This window comes from Barbus barbus (assembly GCF_936440315.1).
Source record: "Barbus barbus genome assembly, chromosome: 43".
Taxonomy (NCBI): Eukaryota; Metazoa; Chordata; class Actinopteri; order Cypriniformes; family Cyprinidae; genus Barbus; species Barbus barbus.
Window position 1 is genome coordinate 21,386,413 of NC_136721.1, and position 18,479 is coordinate 21,404,891.

The 18,479-nt window shown below is 37.1% G+C and overlaps 1 protein-coding gene across 2 annotated transcripts; it reads right to left on the minus strand.

Moving 5' to 3' along the window:
* Window positions 1-26: 26 nt before the first annotated feature.
* Window positions 27-4,787, minus strand: LOC306862893 (proteasome subunit beta type-7-like). 2 transcript variants are annotated; one of them, XM_079405953.1, is made up of 8 exons: window positions 4,552-4,787; window positions 3,620-3,713; window positions 3,399-3,496; window positions 3,150-3,290; window positions 2,224-2,339; window positions 1,921-1,979; window positions 925-1,076; window positions 27-256 (listed from the first exon to the last, which is right to left on the minus strand). In XM_079405953.1, exons 1-8 carry the CDS (start codon window positions 4,611-4,613, stop codon window positions 145-147), a joined length of 834 nt encoding a protein of 277 aa, XP_079262079.1. In that variant the 5' UTR covers window positions 4,614-4,787; the 3' UTR covers window positions 27-144. The 2 variants fall into 2 exon arrangements, with proteins under 2 accessions (XP_079262079.1, XP_079262080.1); XM_079405954.1 differs by having other exon boundaries at window positions 27-583; window positions 4,552-4,625.
* Between the last annotated feature and the right edge of the window lie 13,692 nt (window positions 4,788-18,479).

The window sequence follows — 18,479 nt, forward strand, 5'->3', positions numbered from 1 at the left end:
AAAAAAAAAAAAAAAAAGACAAAAACTTCAACTTACAATGTCTTTTATTGGAAATAATGAAAAGTGACTAAACCACCACATAAGAATTGGGGTCAATGGTTATGGGGGAAACAAACAGATCAAAGTGTGGTGGGTTGTGTCATCTCAGGAGGTGTCCATGGTCTGCACGTTTTCCTCCACCACCTCCAGGCTCAGAGGAATCACGGCCTTCGTCAGAACCCCGGTAGTTCCATGCTTGTACCTGTAACTTCCGGTCCTGTGAGGAAAATACACAATGAACTTAAAGATTCAACTCCTGTAAAGAATCTAAAGCCTAATGACACACAACTCTAAATCACGACAGCAACACTACATATTTTTCACAAGATAAAACCAATCCAGACCAGGGAAATACATTTTGGTGCTCTACAAAAACATAAAATGTAAGAGAAAAAAAATCAAACAGCTTGTCAGTTTAAACAACTCGACTACTTCAAACTCACGCCTGTTAGTCAAACACATGCAGGTTACAGTTTTGTCTGGATGTGGTGCACGTTTCAACACATGGGTTACTCACACAGGGCGTCCATAAACCTTATCCTCCCTTAAAAGGGAACAGTGAAACATGAGCTTTCATTTGGTTAAATTCTCTGATTAATATCATGCACACACGTGGCGGCCTGCATTAACAGATTGTTAATAATACTGACCATTTGTGTCAATACAATAATCGTAATAAGCTGATTATGTAACAATCATAACATGCCTCATAGAGGTGTATAAGCTGGCATTTATGTCACTTTAAGATTCTTTTTAAAAAGCACAATCGGATGTTCACGTGAATTAAGACTGATAACGCAGATTTCATCACTGCCTCCATGCCACAAATGTGACTGGTGACAGGTGTGTATGAGGAGATGTTCTTCTGGCAGTACAGATGCTCACCTGACTCCCTTCTTGTTGGCCATGTCATGAGGTCTCAGGTAGTCCACCTTCCCCTTGGTGATCACACACAGGTCGATGTTGCTGCCTGAGCCCAGGTCATTAAAGATACCAGCCGCTATAGCATCACGCACCAGACGCTTGGCCTCTTCCTCCTGATGGACACAACCAGCAGAAGAATCATTATTTTAACTACAATGGATTAAACTGTTCCTGTGTGTTTTAACAAATTTACGGAAATACTGCATTCACAAAAAGCAATTTACAGCTCATATTTCAAATATCAAACCCAAATTACTATGTATTCTTAAACTTTATTAAGATTAGCTCCAATGACTTTTATAAGTTTAAAAATCACTGTTTGTTTTGGGAATTCTCAGATATTGTAAATTTGCCCATATCTGATTGAATCCTGAATATATACCGTAATATTCCGAAGTTTAATGTCGGTTTTTAAATGTTTTTGAAAGAAGTCCCTTCTGCTCACCAAGACTGCATTTATTTGATTAAAAATACAGTAAAACAATAATATTGTGAAATATTACTACAAATTAAAATGACTGGTTTCTAATTTGATTTATTATAAAATGTAATTTATTTCTGTGATGCAAAGCCGAATTCTCAACATCATTACTCCAGTCTTCAGTGTCACAGGACCCATCAGAAATCAATCTAATATGCTGATTTAGTGCTTATTTCTATAAATGCTGAATGTTGTGCTGCTTAATATTTTTGTGGAAACTGCGTTGCATTTTTTTCGGGATTCTTTGAGAAATAGAAAGTTCAAAAGAACACCATTCTTTAAAAACGAAATAATATACGACAAATAAACATTATATGTCTTTACTGTCACTTTTTATCATTTTAATGCATCCTTGCTGAATAAAAGTAATAATTTATTTTAAAAAAAAAGAAGAAAAAAAGCCTTGCTAAGCTCAAACATCTGAATGGTAAAAAAAGAGCCAAAAACACATGTAAATGCACACAAGGAAGGGTTACCTCCATGTTGGGCCTGTAGCGATCCTCAAAGACTGCCATTGCTGCCAGAGATCCAGAACCTGATGAGAGAAACACATACTGATGTTACCGTGAGAAAGAGCCAATCAAAAGAATCATCTTCTGCAATAACAGATATTCATTAAATGATGCATGTTATCTTGTCATATGGGACACAACTAAGAAAGCCAGTCAGTCAGAGAGACATCTATTTTGGCACCAATCAAACAATCTTTTTAGATACACAATGTCTCCCTCTTTTGGTGGAATGGGAAGATGATTCATAGTTATGTTGGTGTGACTCACCCATAGTGACATAGGGCAGTTTATCTGTTGATCCGTGTGGATAGATGCTGTATAAGTGTGGGCCGTTGCAGTCAACCCCTCCAAGAACTAATGCAGCACCAATATATCCCTGATACCTACATATGAAAATACATGGTATACACTCCTGATCAAATGATTGGAATAAAGACTTCTTATTATGTTTTTGAAATAAGTCCTTTATGCTCACCAAGGCTGCATGTATTTGATCAAAAAATACAATAAAAACAGTAATACAGTGAATTGTTATTACAACCTAAAATAACTGTTTACTATTTGAATATTGTTAAAATTTTTCAGCATCATTACTCCAGTCTTCAGTGTCACGTGATCCTTCGGAACCAATTATTATCAGTTATTGTTAATTTTTATTATTATCAGTGCTGAAAACATGTAGCTGCTTAATATATTTGTGGAAACCATGATGCATTTTTTTAAGATTCTCTGATGACTAGATAAGCATTTTTTTTGAAGCACAAATCTTTTGTAAAATTATAAATGTCTTGATGAAGACTGCTGACTATATTCTTTAACATTACAAAGTTTGAGTGGTAGTGTATTGTGGTTTCCACAAAAAAAAAAAAATAATAATAATAATTAAGCAGAACAACAGTTTTCAGCATTGACAACAAAAAATGTTTCTTGAACAGCAAATAAGCAGATTATAATGATTTCTGAAGGATCATGTGACACTGAAGACTGGAGAAATGATGCTGAAAATTCAGCTGTACATCACGGGAATAAAATACGGTTTACAACATTCAAATAGATATCAGTTCTTTTAAATTATAATAATATTTCACAATATACCTGTTTTACTATATTTTTGATCAGTAACATCCAGGCTTCTTTCAAAAACATTTAAAAACCTTAATTATTCATCACGGAGCCCTGCGATGATTCATTACCTGAAGAGCATCTGTTTGAGCATGCGGTTAGCGGTGGCGACTCGTGGGAGACGGCCGGTGGACAGAGCATGGAGCTCCAGGTTGGAGGAGATGATCTGTGTGGTCATCTCAGTGTCTGCCGCGGTACCGGCTCCACAACAGCTACAGAACGAGAGGAAGAGAGAGCAAGATGTTTTCAGAACAATGGATTTCAGGGATTGTAAATGAGTTTAATTGTAAAATTGTTTGTAATGATGTGTTTGTACTCACTATATGTTGGGAGAGATGTAGTGAATTTTAGAGCAATTCTTATCAGCGACGATCATTCCTTCAGTCGCACGAGTGTCCGCACCTAAAACAACACCATCCTGAGAGAGAGATGATTTTTATGAGACAATTGTTCTTCTAGGTCACCTTTTTGTGACAGATATGAGGTTATGAAATCAAACCGTTTAATGTTAGATATTACACTCATATATGCTTTTTCTTACCTTGTAAACGACTCCACAAATGGTGGTGCCAGTTTTACGAGCAGCAGGAGAGCTGAACCCGAGCTTATTGATGTCTGCCTCCAGAAGAGCATTTCTATAAAAACACAAACATTTAACTTCATTTTATTTATTCAGCGCTTTATATTTCAGCTCCACTCTTTTAGGAACTTGTATAGATTCTACATCAGCAACAAAAAAAGTAAACAGCTATTCGTTTTGACCGGTCAGCATATGTGTGTATTATGTTTGGACTCATACTGACAGCTAGTGGACACTTTTAATACAACCTTATATAAGCACCCGTTTGCGGTTAATACAAAATATTTACTTTCATGAAGAAACAACCAAATTAAGCCAACCTAATGAGGTTTTTCAAAATAGAAAGCATTCATTACATTACAAATCAACAAATGAAAGCTTCGTCTTTGCTGTTAAGATACAAGACTCAGTCATGTAAGCTATCACTATCTAATTGTTCTCTTAAGTTATTAATCAACTCCAAATCGCAGAACGATTTGATGAATTATAGAAAGTTGTTTGTAACGTAAAAATGAATAAACTCATGTTATTTGAGAGTTTAAATTTGAATTTAGACTGAACTTGCGACATAGGCTATAAGCGCGTGGTCGAAGCCCACCAATAACAACTAAATATCGACAATAATAAATAAAAACACGTTCACCTTACAAAACATATTTCTAAATTTGATACATAACGTATAATACCATTTAATGTGTTTCTATTACATAAAACCACTATTCAAGTGAGTTTGGGTCAATTCTCCTGAGTCATTCACACAGGCCGTGACTCAACCGATCGCTAAAAGCCTTTAAAATACACCCAAACTCTTTGTTGTTTCACTGAATCAATAATATTAAAACTACCCCACTTCACCGGCTACATCCCTGCTTATATAAAGCGAAAAATCTGACCTCTTGCAGTTTTCGAAACTGAAACCACCGGAGTGATACTGACACACTGAGACGGTCGCCATGATTCTGCGGTCCCGTTTCCGGGAAGCGCGAGACTTGCTTCCCTCTGTGTTACACGCTTCAGCTTCCGCGCCCCGCCTCTTTCTATAGCATAAGCATATACGCGCGGTAGGAACCTATAGATCAGGAACATTTACCATGTAACACGTACTTCTGCATTACGCTCTCGCATAGAGACAGCTGACATGGAAAAGCAGCGCTTGCACTCCCAAATCACAATTAAACGTTATAGTCATTTGTATATATGTTAAAAATAGAGGGGTTTGAAGCTATATGTCACGCTTTTCACTCCAGTGAATATTTGTCAGGGTAGGTTTATTCTTGAAAGCCCATTTTCCTATAATCACTCTTATAGTCTTAGCTTTAAAAATGCGTTTGAACATTATTGTACTCACACCATATGGACTCAGTTCACAAAAAAAAAAAAAAAAATGACAAACTGTAATTTAATATACAAAAAAAAAAAAAAAAAAAAAAAAAAAAAAAAATATATATATATATATATATATATATATATTTAAACGCAAAGGATGGTCACACCTAATGTTGATTTATTTAGTTAGAAAATCTATGACATATTTTTTTGACAGCATCCTCATTTTACTGCATTTTTACACAAGTGCCTAAAACTTTTAACAGTAGGCTACTGTAGCTTTGCAGGTAGGTTTCTTGAAGCATCTTGGAGACGTTGCCACAGTTCTTCTGGATTCAGTCTATCTCAGTTTGTTCTGTTTCTTCATGCCATTCCAGACAGACTGATGATGATGATGATGATGATGATGATCAGATCTCTGTGTGGAGCACTGGCTGTTATCAGACTCATCAAGAAAAGTCTTACTGGAGTATTACAATTAATGGCAAAATGAATGTTTGGAAATGTAAACTGATATTTCCTACTGACACACTACAGCAAACGATAGAAATAACTGATTTAATTTTGAGTCAATTTAATCATTTTTAATTTAGTAAATTTTTAATTTTAATAATAAATTTTAACTATTTATTAGCTGGTGAAAATACTAGTGTTCTAATAATTTTGGTCACCACTGTATATTACATGAACTATTTAGATATTTTATATATTTTCTTTTTTTCCCTTCTTTTTTGATCAAGAACAACTATTGCATTTTCTTTTTTCTTAAATTCACAGTTTTTGATTTTACAAGCTTGTTCAGTAGTGGAGAACATCCAACAAAATACCAACATCCGAAAACGTTAGGTTGAATATTTTATCCACCATATTCAGACATATATATGACCCTGGACCATAAAACCAGTCATAAGGGTCAATTTTTCGACAATTGAGATTTATACATCACCTGAACACTGAATAAATAAGCTTTCCATTGATGGGTGCAAAAAATCTAAATATTGAGAAAATCACATTTAAAGTTATCCAAATGAAGTTCTTAGCAATGCATATTACTAAACAAAAATTAAGTTTTGATATATTTACGGTAGGAAATTTACAAAATATCTTCATGGAACATGATCTTTACTTAATGTCCTAATGATTTTTGGCATAAAAGAACAATCAGTAATTTTGACCCATACAATGTATTTTTGGCTATTGCTACAAATATACCCCAGCGACTTAAGACTGGTTTTCTGGTCCTGGGTCACATATGATAATTACACATAACAGGAATGACCCATAGAACTGGTTTTAGGATTGATGAGTGTATAGGTGTATAACAACTAGTGTTCATTTCTACATGTGGCCTCTAGAAGGCAGTATACACTCAGATCTTAGTACTCCTATTGGAACAGGGTAAGGAAGAGTCAAACTTTTCCATACTGTACATTTCCCTGATTATACTGGACATTTGAGGCTTAAGGCTACATCCTAAACTCCTATTAGCTGTATGTAGTCTTTCCCTTGAGCTATGCACTGTACGTCGTATGACTTGATGTCTACAGCTATTTCTCCAGCCATTAGATGAGACTTCACTAAATGTTTGGAACAGTGCGTGCTGAAATACTTCCCTTTGAAAGAGAATTGAATAAAATAAGGAGAAATAAGCACAAAAGACTCAATCAATCTAAATGCGCTCTTCTCATCTACTCAAAACGAAACTAAACAAAGACTAGCTCAAATAGTCTGTATCCCTGTGTGTTTATGTGTGTGTGTGTGATTGGAAAAAAAGATGACAGCTTTCCTTTCATTAGTTTCATTCGCTGCACATTCTCTGTTTTATTCCAATTCTGACTGAAAGGATACTTTGAATCATAATCATGTTTTGCATTTATAGTGCTCTGAAAGAATGTGTGTGAATGCATGCGTTTGTGTGTGTCAGATCTGGTCAGTAAGGACATACTTTTACATGGTTGTCATGGAGACAGTATTCATTGGGAGGATTCAGAGCACACACACAGGTGTAAGGTGTGTTATCTCGCGCTGAGCTTCCTTCCTATTATACAGTTCTGCATTGATGAGTGAGTCATTCTACAAGTTAATGTCTATTTTATTATTAAAAAAGAAAAAAATTTATTTTATCCATTAATGAAAACATTATAATCTCATGCAATTATTTTGTGCACCCTATGTTTCCGTTTGCTTGAAATAACTTCATGTCTCTTAAAATTGGCTGAAAAATTACTCACTTTCAGGTCATCCAAGATGTAGATGAGTTTTTACTTCACGAGATGTTGATGTACTGGTGTGGTGTGGATTGCTTGTGGATGTTTTTATCAGCTGTTTGGACTCTCATTCTGACGGCACCCATTCACTGCAGAAGATCCATTGGTGAGCAAGTGATGTAACACTAAATTTCTCCAATTGAAGAAACAAACTCATCTACATCTTGGATGGCCTTGGAAGGATAATTAAATTTTTAGCAAATTTTCATTTTTGGGAGAAGTTTTCCTTTAAATGAAAGTATTTTGGAAGTTTTTGAAGCAAGTGAGTCTTGAGTTCAAAATAATTAATAAAAATGTTTCATTAATAATAAGAACAATAGGAAAAATCCTATTGGGAATTTGTCAAGGGAACTAGGATGATACTAACTTTTGGATTGTCCTACCAAAATGCTTAATCACAGCACACACAGATTTGACAGTAACTCTACTGCCCCCTTGAGTACTGAGGGTTTTTTTTTTTTTTTACCACTACAGTAATACAAGAGCACACTTGCAATACATAAATTTCTGGCTAACTCTTTCTTTCTCTTTTTCTACAGTAAATCAGAATTAATGAGCAGTTCAGGGCAGATGTAAGAGTCAGATCACTAATTAAACAACACAGGAAATTGCTCTTCATGAGAAAACACTTACTTGTGAGTGTGTGTGTGTGTGTGTGTGTACGGGAGATTTATAGAAAGGGATGATGGGTAAACAAAGTCTAACCTTGCTCTGACCTGTCCTCCTGGCATAACATGAAAAACATACACCGCAAACAAAAAACACACTCAGCCAAATACTGTGTTTATACTTCTATTGCAGTATACCTATTTTATGATGAAACAAAGATGGAAAAAAACATACTCATTAATATGCATGCTATGCACTTCATAAATAAACGTTAGGTTCTTCACACAACACACACAAGAGGAAGACTCTTCTTCCTCACGGATGTGATAAGTGTCTCTCCCACAAGGAGCCACAGGATGTGTGGGACAAACCTCACACACACACACACACACACACAGGTTTAATACAGTGTTTTCAGACAATGAAAGCAGTGTTAGGAACATTGTGCTGTCTTCTGGTCTCATCAGTTCAGGCAAAGAGCAGATAAAGCTTGTGTACTCCTACAGATTTAAGACGCTCCACTCTTTCTATACTGTAATTATTAAATTAGTCATTAAACACTATTTTAAAATTACAAAGAAATCAATGTTTTCCCTGTATGCCACCACATACTCAAGCGCTACACTTAAAGTAACATGTCTATCTGATCTTTCGTTCTGCCATATAGCCTACCCTAAAGTGATTGTTTTCACTTTTTTTTTCCTTCAAGACATGTAACAGCTTTAAAAAAATCCCGAGTAGGCTACTTATGTATTTTATGTCATTGAATACAACTGAAAATTAAGGCATGTTCACACCAGGGACGACAACTTTTAGATAAAGTTGTAAAAATTTTCTAATTCTGCGATAATAGAGAAGTTCACACGAAGTACCAATTATAACGATAACGACACAGATGAACGACCAGTAGGCTACGCAAAATCTTTTTCAGAACTATTTTTTTTTTTCAGTTTGGCTCTGCAGCTGATGAGTTCACGGTAAAAACATTGACAGCCAATCAGAATCCACTACTAGAGTTTGAGCATTTAAAGTGTCAGAATACAAAACAGCAGCACGTGTTTTTAATGTAATAAACAGAAAGTTATCCTTCGCTTTTTTACAGTATATGGTGTGGACGCTAATATAGGCTAGTTATGGTTATGTTTATAGTTATTGTTCTAAATGTGAACAGGCCTTTTTCAGACATACCTACAACCCATTCAAAAAAAAAAAAAAACTCTGACTCTTTGACAGAAAATTGTTTCCGGAGCACTATATTTTATGGCAGCGGCTATTAGCACTAAGTGTAAATAGCAATGGATTCTATTTACACTATGTTAAAATAGCATGATTTTCTGCTATTTATACTAGGCCTACTTATTGCAAATAGTGGCATTTATCTGCACCTCAGTATTGTAGTAATTATAAAACAGTACGCAATAATAATGTATCGAGTGTAAATTATAGTTTTAATTCAAATTAGTAAATGGATGCCACCTTATTGGGACAATAAAGCCCTCCCTAAACCTACCCTAACCCTACCCGATACTTTATTTTCAACTTTTTGACTATTTCCTTAATTTTTATTGAAAATAAATGCCTTTCCGGTGCGATAGGAGATTTGAAAAGGGAGAAAAAAGTTTGGCAAAAGGAGGGTTCGAACTCGGGTCGATCGCGTGAAAAAGCATGCATCTTATCACCTAAGCCACTAAAACTGATGCAGAATAAGCATCTTTTTTCAGTCTTGACTATCCCTGTCACACGTTGGTGGGCAGAGTTACTGTAAATAGCCAACAAGGCGGGCTATTTGCACTTAGACACTCCGATATTTTATTTAGCCTATAATAGCTAGCAACAAACATGTAATTGATTTAGCGGTCTTTAACCACCTTCCTCAATAAGATTGTCCTCAAACTGTTCCATCATGACAGTAATTGATCTAAAAGAGTTTAAATACTATATCAAGACAAAATCCACTATATCATAGGCCTATGGCGAAACATATTTACATATTGCATTCAGACACATTTTGGAATGCAGTAATAGATGAAATCAAGTTTAGCCTAGCTAGATTTATATGTTTCAGACTTCGTTCAGAAATAGTTTGCCTAGATTTGCATTTTGCAAATGAAATAGCGGTTTTCAAAGCAAGAACGGTTTTAGGTTAGGTTAGTTTAGGGATTTGGTTTGAAGTAAATTAAATGGCATGTATGCTTAACTAATATGTGTTTACTGGTGAGATGGTAACAGGACAAAGCGGTTATTAAGTTGTTGAGCTGTCCTGGGTTTTAATCTCTCAATTTCCACAAGGATGCTGGGTAATCTGATCATATGACATCACTGTGATGTAATCACCACATAGGTAACAAAACACAGATTCCTAAAGGACAGTATACAGAAAACATGTATGAACATTAGCTTAGTCACTAAGCACTTTAGCACTGGTTATCATGACAATTCTTCAAACGCTAAGCCTTAGTGTATGAACAATTGTCATGATAACCACTGCTAAATCCAAACCCTAACCTGAACTCTAAAACAAATCTATAAACCACAGGTTTCACTGGGATCCTCGAGCTGTGTGTGTGTGTGGTTGTTCGAAAGAAACAAAGACTGGAGAAACTGAAGGGAAGAGCTCAAATGATCTGGTATCAAACTGTTTGATCAGACACAAACGGTTGTCATGGTAACCTGTGCCAGGCAGGTGGCACGGAGCGGACAAGGTCATTAAGTTTTTTATGTAACTTAGGACAACTGCAGGTGGGCACTCTCTGATCAGATAGCTAAATACACACAAGGTTAATACTGACACACACACACACACACACACACACACACATCTGCCACTTGGATCCTGGCGTATTTGAATTTGTACTCTGTCTTTGACTAACTCTGAGCAAAATCTGACAAGCACCTCAGATGTTCAAAGACAGTCGAGCCACTGACAATGAAGGAAATGTGTTAATGAAAATTTATGCTGAAAATTGTCAAAGTCTAAAAGTTGTGAATTAAAATGAGAACACAGTGCACAGCTGTCTCATTATTTTATTAATGGGTTAGTTAGCACCATCAAAGTATGCGTCAGTCCTCTGTCGTGTGTCATGTGTTCCAGCCTCATGTTTCCATATTTGGTTTGTTTTCTGTCCTCGTCTAGTGTGATTATTAGTTAATACTGTCCAGCTGTGTTTGCCTAATTATCTTGTGTATTTATAGTCCTGTCTGTTCAGTTTGATGTCGTCTGGTCTACTTGTTACTCCCTGGTGTTCCTGTCTGCGTCTGCCTTGCCCTGCCCTGATGTCTACATTAAAGACTGTTCATTTGAGTTTACTCCTCATCTGCGTGTTCCTAGTTCCTCCCTGCTGCGTGTACCGTGACAGTATGGGTGTCATATTGACTATCAGCCAATGCTTGAGATTTTTGTTATGTGTGCATATTGGATATTTAATTTACGTTCTAATTTCCCCTATTTTTGTATTTAGATGAACTAATTAAGACTCAAAATTAATTTTTAAAAACTCTAATTTAGTAACATTGTTAAATGCAATCTTTAGCCATCAAATATCTAGATGAATGTTTGTATTCTGTACTGTACATTATGATGCCTGACTTTACTTGTAGCATTTACAATGATAGATTTTTAGCTTTCAGTGTTTATAATTAATTTATTTAGAACCGAGTTTTGGGCATGCAATTATAATGAACTAAAACAATACTTGAAAAAAAACAAAACAAGTGAAATAAAGTTATTTCAGCTAGCTGACAAGGAAATGTTTTTCAGCAAGTTAGGTTGATGTACTAAAATAACTAAAATTTAAACAAAAATGAAAAACAACAGTATTGAAATAAAACTCAAATTATTCATAAAAATTACTTTTAATAGTTGATATTTTATGGTTTACTTTTGTTTTTAAATTGAAATGCACAAAATATTAGTAAATTTGATTATAGAAAATTTAAATTTTAGTAATATAGTAATGTTGTCTATAGTAAATGTCTGTTGAGGCGATCCACCTGGTTGGTCCTTTGTCCTACGCACCTATTACTTGCAGGTGTGCGATGGAGTTTGATCAGTAATATAGTAATGCAACATATCAAGTATAGAATTTTAATATCTGCAATTTATCACTTATCAGCCATAACACAAATAATTATTGACTTATCTACGTTTTAATATCAGTGCAGCAGCATTTGGAACAACATAAGGGTCAATAGATAATTTGAACATTAAATTTAGGGCAAACAGAAACAGACATAATAAAAATACTTTTATGTGCAGGGGCATATGGATAAGCGTTTCTGACATCATTTCCCGTCTCGTTCACAGGATGTGACATTATTGGTTTTGACAATGAAAAAGAACTATTTATTAAAAGGAGTGAGAGGTGATATACAGGAGGATGTTAGCAGAGGTATCGAGCTGTTTATGTGTATGTGTGTCCTTTCTGAGGGTGAAGGTTTTTGGGTCTTCAGGAAAGCAGCCGTGTGAAAAAGGTGGTATGAGGTCTTTCATGTCAAATGACCAATTAATGGAGCTGAAGAGGCCCTTAAGTGTGTCGTGTTTGCACACACCCTCCCTCAAACATCCACACACTGGCTGAAAAGACCCATTTTTTAAGGCTCTCTAACACATCAGCCACTCACACACCTGTTCCCACGTCCACTCTCTCACACAGACACACGCTGCTCTGGCACTAAACCAGAAGCTCTCACGTTAATTGTGTCCTGACTTTCACTCCGGCTCTCTCACGTGCAGTATTGAACCCTCTCACACACTCACGCACATACACAACCATGCACACACACACACACAGCTCTTTGAAGATCTGTGAAAAGAAAAATGTTTTTTTTTTTTTCATTTTAATTTTGCACTTTCAAAAGACCCAGCTGTGCTCTCCCACTCTCCCCCTTTTTTCGATTTTCTTCCTCTCCTTACAAAGACTCTGTGTTACACTGTAGTGCAGTGTAAAGGAAATAATGTAATATTGTAGCTTGACTTGGTTGTCTATTCACATTTTTTTCTTCTATATTTTTTTTGTTTTACTTATATTAAAATACCATGGAATCTGTTAAGGCAATGAGAAAACGTTTTTGTTGTTGTTATTTATTTGTATAAATCACGTTTCAGAAAAATAATATATTTTTTTCAAATTTCTTTAAAATTATTATTCAGCACTGCAGGAAATAGCTTGTTTTTATTTTTAGAAATATGGTGAATTTGCTAATTGTCTTTTTTTGTTACTTTTCTTTTAAATTAAATTAGAAATTTGTATTAATATGTTTCTGGAAAAGGAATGATTTGTACATTATGTTTTATAATATGTTGTTTTATTTTTGTACTTTATCACTCCCTCTATTTTACACTGCATTAAATTATTTGGTTTTAATTTTTAGAATAGAATGCTTTCATCTGCTACTTTCTTTAGTGAAAAGAATGTGGACAGTCATGCTTAAAAAAAAAAACGCATTACAATATTAAACTATGCACCATGAATTAAAAAGACAGCATAAGCTCAGTTTTCAAGCAAAACTTCACCACAGAAAATGCTTTGGTGTCTTTAAATGATAATTTAAATGATACATGTTTGAAATGCTATAGCTTTATAATGCAAACTTCTGCAAGTAGCCTATTGTAAGTTTACCTTGAAATATCGGTTCCAAAATCATTCTGTTGGTAGACTGACTTGTAATAAGGCGCATTTCTTTGTGCTCCCTCCGAAGTTTGGCTAGGGGGTACGAAATTAAGCGAAATGGGCGGGTTGCTTTACGGCAACAAGTGCATGTGCACAGCTACCCACTGTAATTATGACAGTGATAGGCCTACCGTATATTTATGACAGTTTCACATGCTTATCTTTAGGGGGCTCAAAAGTCACAAAAAATAGCCTACACAAAACTACATAGTTGCTTTAAAGTGCAGTCACTAGCGAAATTTCTGACTTTTATTACAATAGCTTACTGATAAATTTAACATTCACTTGGTATGAGATGGATGCTTTCAACTGATTTTCTATTGAACTGTCACCAACTGAACTGCTGTGGTCAAACTAGCCTATTTTAGCGAATTAAGCTACAAACTCAATGTCGCCATCTGACATGTATTTTGAGGTGCAGCTCTTCATTTTAATGCAGTGTTTCCCTAGTTAGCAGTACCTCACCTGCGTATTGTAGATTTGTTTTGGATGTTATCTTTGGAATAGAAATATGGATATTTTATTTGTAAACATCATACCCGTTTGCTTATTTTAGTTAATGTCATAAAACAAGTGAGCTAAGTGTAACCAAGATCATTCATCTAGGTCACTAATATTTACAGGAATTATTATTTTATTTTTACTGCTAAAAGAGCTAAAACTAGTGGAAGCAGTAGGTTTGATGATGACAAACAGGAAGAGTGGAAAGTCATTATTATGCTTAGTAATGATAAAGGTCACTTTCATCCAGTTCAGATAACCAAAGCAATTGAGAAGGAAATAGGAAAAATAAAATATGCTAAATTGCTGAATAACAGAAGAATTATAATTTCAGCAGTAAATAAGAAACAGCAGGAGATGATTCTGAAAATGGGTAGCCTTGGTGGTGGAAAGATTAAACTGCATGTACCAGGAATGGCAGCAAAGTTAAGAGGAGTGATTTCAAATGTGCCTCTTGAAATGTCCAAAGAGGATGTAAAGAACGAGATACAAGCTGAAAATGTAACAGAAGCCAAAAGACTCCAAATGAATAAAGGTGGCGTTAAATCAGCCTGTCTGTACTGCTTGTTTTTGAAAAGATAATGCCTACTAAAGTCCAAATGGGTTGGATCAAATACAAAGTGAGGAATACATTCCACAACCATTAAGGTGCTTCAAATGTCAGAGAATGGGACATACAGCACAACAGTGTAAATGGAAACAAAGATGTGCGAAGTGTGGAGGAGAACATGATTATGGCAAATGCAATAAGGATGCTAAAATGCTGCAATTGTGGAGGTGAGCATAGTGCTGCTTATGCTGGTTGTGTAGTGCAGAAACAAGCTAAAGAAGTGCAAAGATACAAGGTTATGAATAAGGTGACATATGCAGAGGCATTAAAGGGTATTGGTATATATGAAAATAAACAAAATAGACCAAAAGAATATCAGGACAATTTGAATGACAATGTAAGGTATGCAGTACCCCAGAGTTCAGACATAAGGAGATATCAGCCAGGAAGGCCAGCACCTCCACAGAAGCCATGCAATCATAAGTGTAACGTTGAGAACACCTTGATGGTGGAAAAGAAACGTTTTATAGCTTTTATGTGCAAAGTTATTAATATTGCGACACGATAAGAAAGAAAAAGTGATAGAATCAAGACAGTGGTGAAAGCTGCAGAGGAATTTCTAGGTATTACAGATGTAAAAGCTGAAGATATACATAGTATGTTGAGTGCTAATAATGATAGAGGATCTCAGTGTTAATTAATCTTGTAATGGTACTCCACCTCTTGCAATGGAATGCTAGAAACTTAACTGCAAATGGACAAGAATTTAAAAAGTTTGTTGCAGAATCTGAAGTCAAACATGATATTGTTTGCATTCAAGAAACTTGGTTTCGACCTCACCTTGATTTTATTATACCTGGATAGGAGTCTGTCAGGTTTGATAGAGGTGGAAGTCAAGGTGGAGGCTGTGTAACATTTGTAAGGGATGGGATATCATTTAAAAGAATAGCAACTTCAATAGAAATAGAATGTGTGATTATTGAAGTATATAAATCAGACGGGAACCGTCTAATATGGTGTGGAGACTTCAATGCACAGTCTTTGGGGAAGTAAGCATACTGATAATAATGGGGAAGTAGTGGAAGAATTGATGGATGTTAGGCAGCTAGTTTTTCTAAATAATAGAAATGGTACAAGAATTGACATACGTTCTAACACATTGTCTTGTATTGATCTTACTTTAGTCTCTAATAATCTGGCAAATTCTTGTGAGTGGAATATTAATGACAGTACAAGTATTGAGAGCAACCACTTTTTGAGTTTAGGATGAAGTCAAGTACTGCCGAAAGAGATGAGTTTTCAGTTGTTGCTTGAAGATTGCCAGGGATCCGGCGTTCCGGATAGGGGTGGGAAGATTATTCCACCAGCCAGGAATGGTGAACGAGAATGTTCTGGAGAGTGATTTTGAGCCTCTCTGTGATGGTACCACAAGGCGTCGCTCACTAGCAGATCTCAGACTTCTGGAGGGGATGTAGGTTCATAATAGTGAGTGGAAGTAGGAGGGTGCTGAGCCTGTGGTAGTTCTGTATGCAAGCATCAGTGTCTTGAACTTGATGCGAGCTGCCACTGGTAGCCAGTGCAAGGAGATGAAGAGGTGTAACATGCGCTCTTTTGGGCTCGTTGAAGATCAGTCGTGCCGCTGCATTCTGAATCATTTGTAGAGGTTTGATTGTGTTTGATGGCAGGCCAGTCAGAAGAGCATTGCAGTAGTGCAGTCTAGAAACGACAAGGGCCTGGACAAGAATTTGCGCAGCATGCTCTGTCAGAAAGGGCCTGATCTTTCTGATGTTGTGTAGTGCAAACCTGCAGGATCGAGCAGTCTTTGCAATGTGCTCTTTGAAGGTAAGCTGGTCATCAAAGATTACACCAAGATTTCTGACCGAAGTTGATGGGGTAATCATTGATGAGCCTAACTGAATCGTGAAGTCATGCTGTAGAGTCGGAGTGGCAGGGAAGACAAGAAGTTCAGTCTTTGCCAGGTTGAGCTGTAGGTGATGTTCTTTCATCCACGCCGAGATGTCCGCCAGGCAGCCTGAGATCCATGCAGCTACCGTTGGGTCATCTGGTTGAAAAGAGAGATAGAGCTGTGTGTCATCGGCGTAGCAGTGATAGGAGAAGCCATGTGCATGTATGATGGGACCCAGCGATGTACTGTATGTGGAGAAGCGGAGGGGTCCAAGAACCGATCCCTGAGGAACTCCAGTGACCAGTTGATGTGGTTTGGAGACAACTCGTTCGAGTGTTTTCCCTATGAATGGAAGGAGAGAGACATGTCTGTAGTTATCTAAAAGAGAAGTGTTTAATGTAGGTTTTTTGATCAGTGGGGTTACCTGAGCCTGCTTGAATGCTGTGGGGAAGATGCCTGTGAGGAGAGATGTTGATAATATGTGTGAGTGCCAGTAAGAGTGTGGGAGAGATTGTTTGGAGAAGGTGTGAGGGGATTGGGTTGAGAGGACGTGTTGTAGGATGGCTGGAGAGGAGAAGTTTGGATACTTCTGCCTCGGTGAGGGGACAGAAGGAGAAGATGGGAGTTAGAGCAGTGGATGTGGTTGATTGGAGGTCCTGTGGAGTTGAGAATTGGTTACTGATTGTTCTAGTTTTGTCTGTGAAAAAGAGAGGCAAAGTCATCAGCGGTTATCAAAGTGGTGGGAGGTGGAGGAGGGGGACAGAGGAGAGAATTAAATGTTCTGAAGAGATTACGCATGTCTGGAGCGCTGTTGATCTTGTTGTGGAAATGTGAGGATTTGGCAGTGTGGACTTCAATAGAGAAAGATGAAAGCGAAGACTGATACCTACTCAGGTCCGACGGATCGCTTGATTTGCGCCATTTTCTCTCTGCCACTCTGAGTTTGGTCCGATGCGCACGAAGAACATCGGATAACCAGGGGTTAGAAGGGGCAGCCTGTGCTGGCCTGGAGGAGAGAGGACAGATGTCATCTAGACAAGAGGTTAAGGTAGAGCATAAAGTGTCAGTGGCTGCATTTACATCCAGAGAAGAGAAATGGGTAGGCGAGGGAAGAGAGGAGGATACTACAGAGGAAAGAAGGGAGGGGGAAAGGGAGCGTAGGTTGCGTCTGAAAGTAACCGGTAAGGGAGATGGTGGCACCTGGGTAGCAAAATGTAAAGTAAATGTAACGAAGAAATGGTCAGAGATATGTAGTGGTTGTACCAGAATGTTATCTGTAGAACAATTGCGTGTGTAAATTTAAGTTGAGTTGGTTACCTGATTTGGGCGTGCTAGTAGTGGTGAGGCATTTGTGATCAAATGAAGCTAGGAGTGACTGCAAGTCTGTAGCATAAGGCCTGTCTAGGTGAATGTTGAAATCGCCGAAGACTAAGAGTGGAGTGCCATCCTACATGAAAGAGGACAGCAGTCCATCCAGCTCATCTAGGAAGGATGGTAGAATTTGGCCCGGGGGACGATAGATTACCACAATCTGGAGTCTTATAGTAGCCATTACAGTAACGGCATGAGATTCAAATGAGTTGAGATTACCTAGGGGAGAGTGGGTGGAGTATTTCCAATTGTTAGAAATGAGCAAACCAGTGCCCCCACCCCGGCCAACTTGCCTAGGGGTGTGAGGGAAAGAGAAATTGTGAGAGAGAGCAGCTGGGGTTGCTGAGTCTTCTGGACGAATCCAGGTCTCAGTCAAGCCCAGGATGCGGAGTGTGGAATGTAAGGAAAATGCAGAAATGAAGTCGGCTTTGTTGACAGCTGACTGGCAATTCCAAAGACCTACAGAGAAAGAAAGAGGTGCAGTGGAAGTGTAGAGATGCGCAGGTTAGCAGGGTTACTTAACCTTCTGCGTGTGTTTTTACAGCGAGGTTGAGAGAGAATCGGAATGGTTTGGAAACACATGATAGATGTGGAAGGATAGAGGATAGGAAAGTGTGAGGGA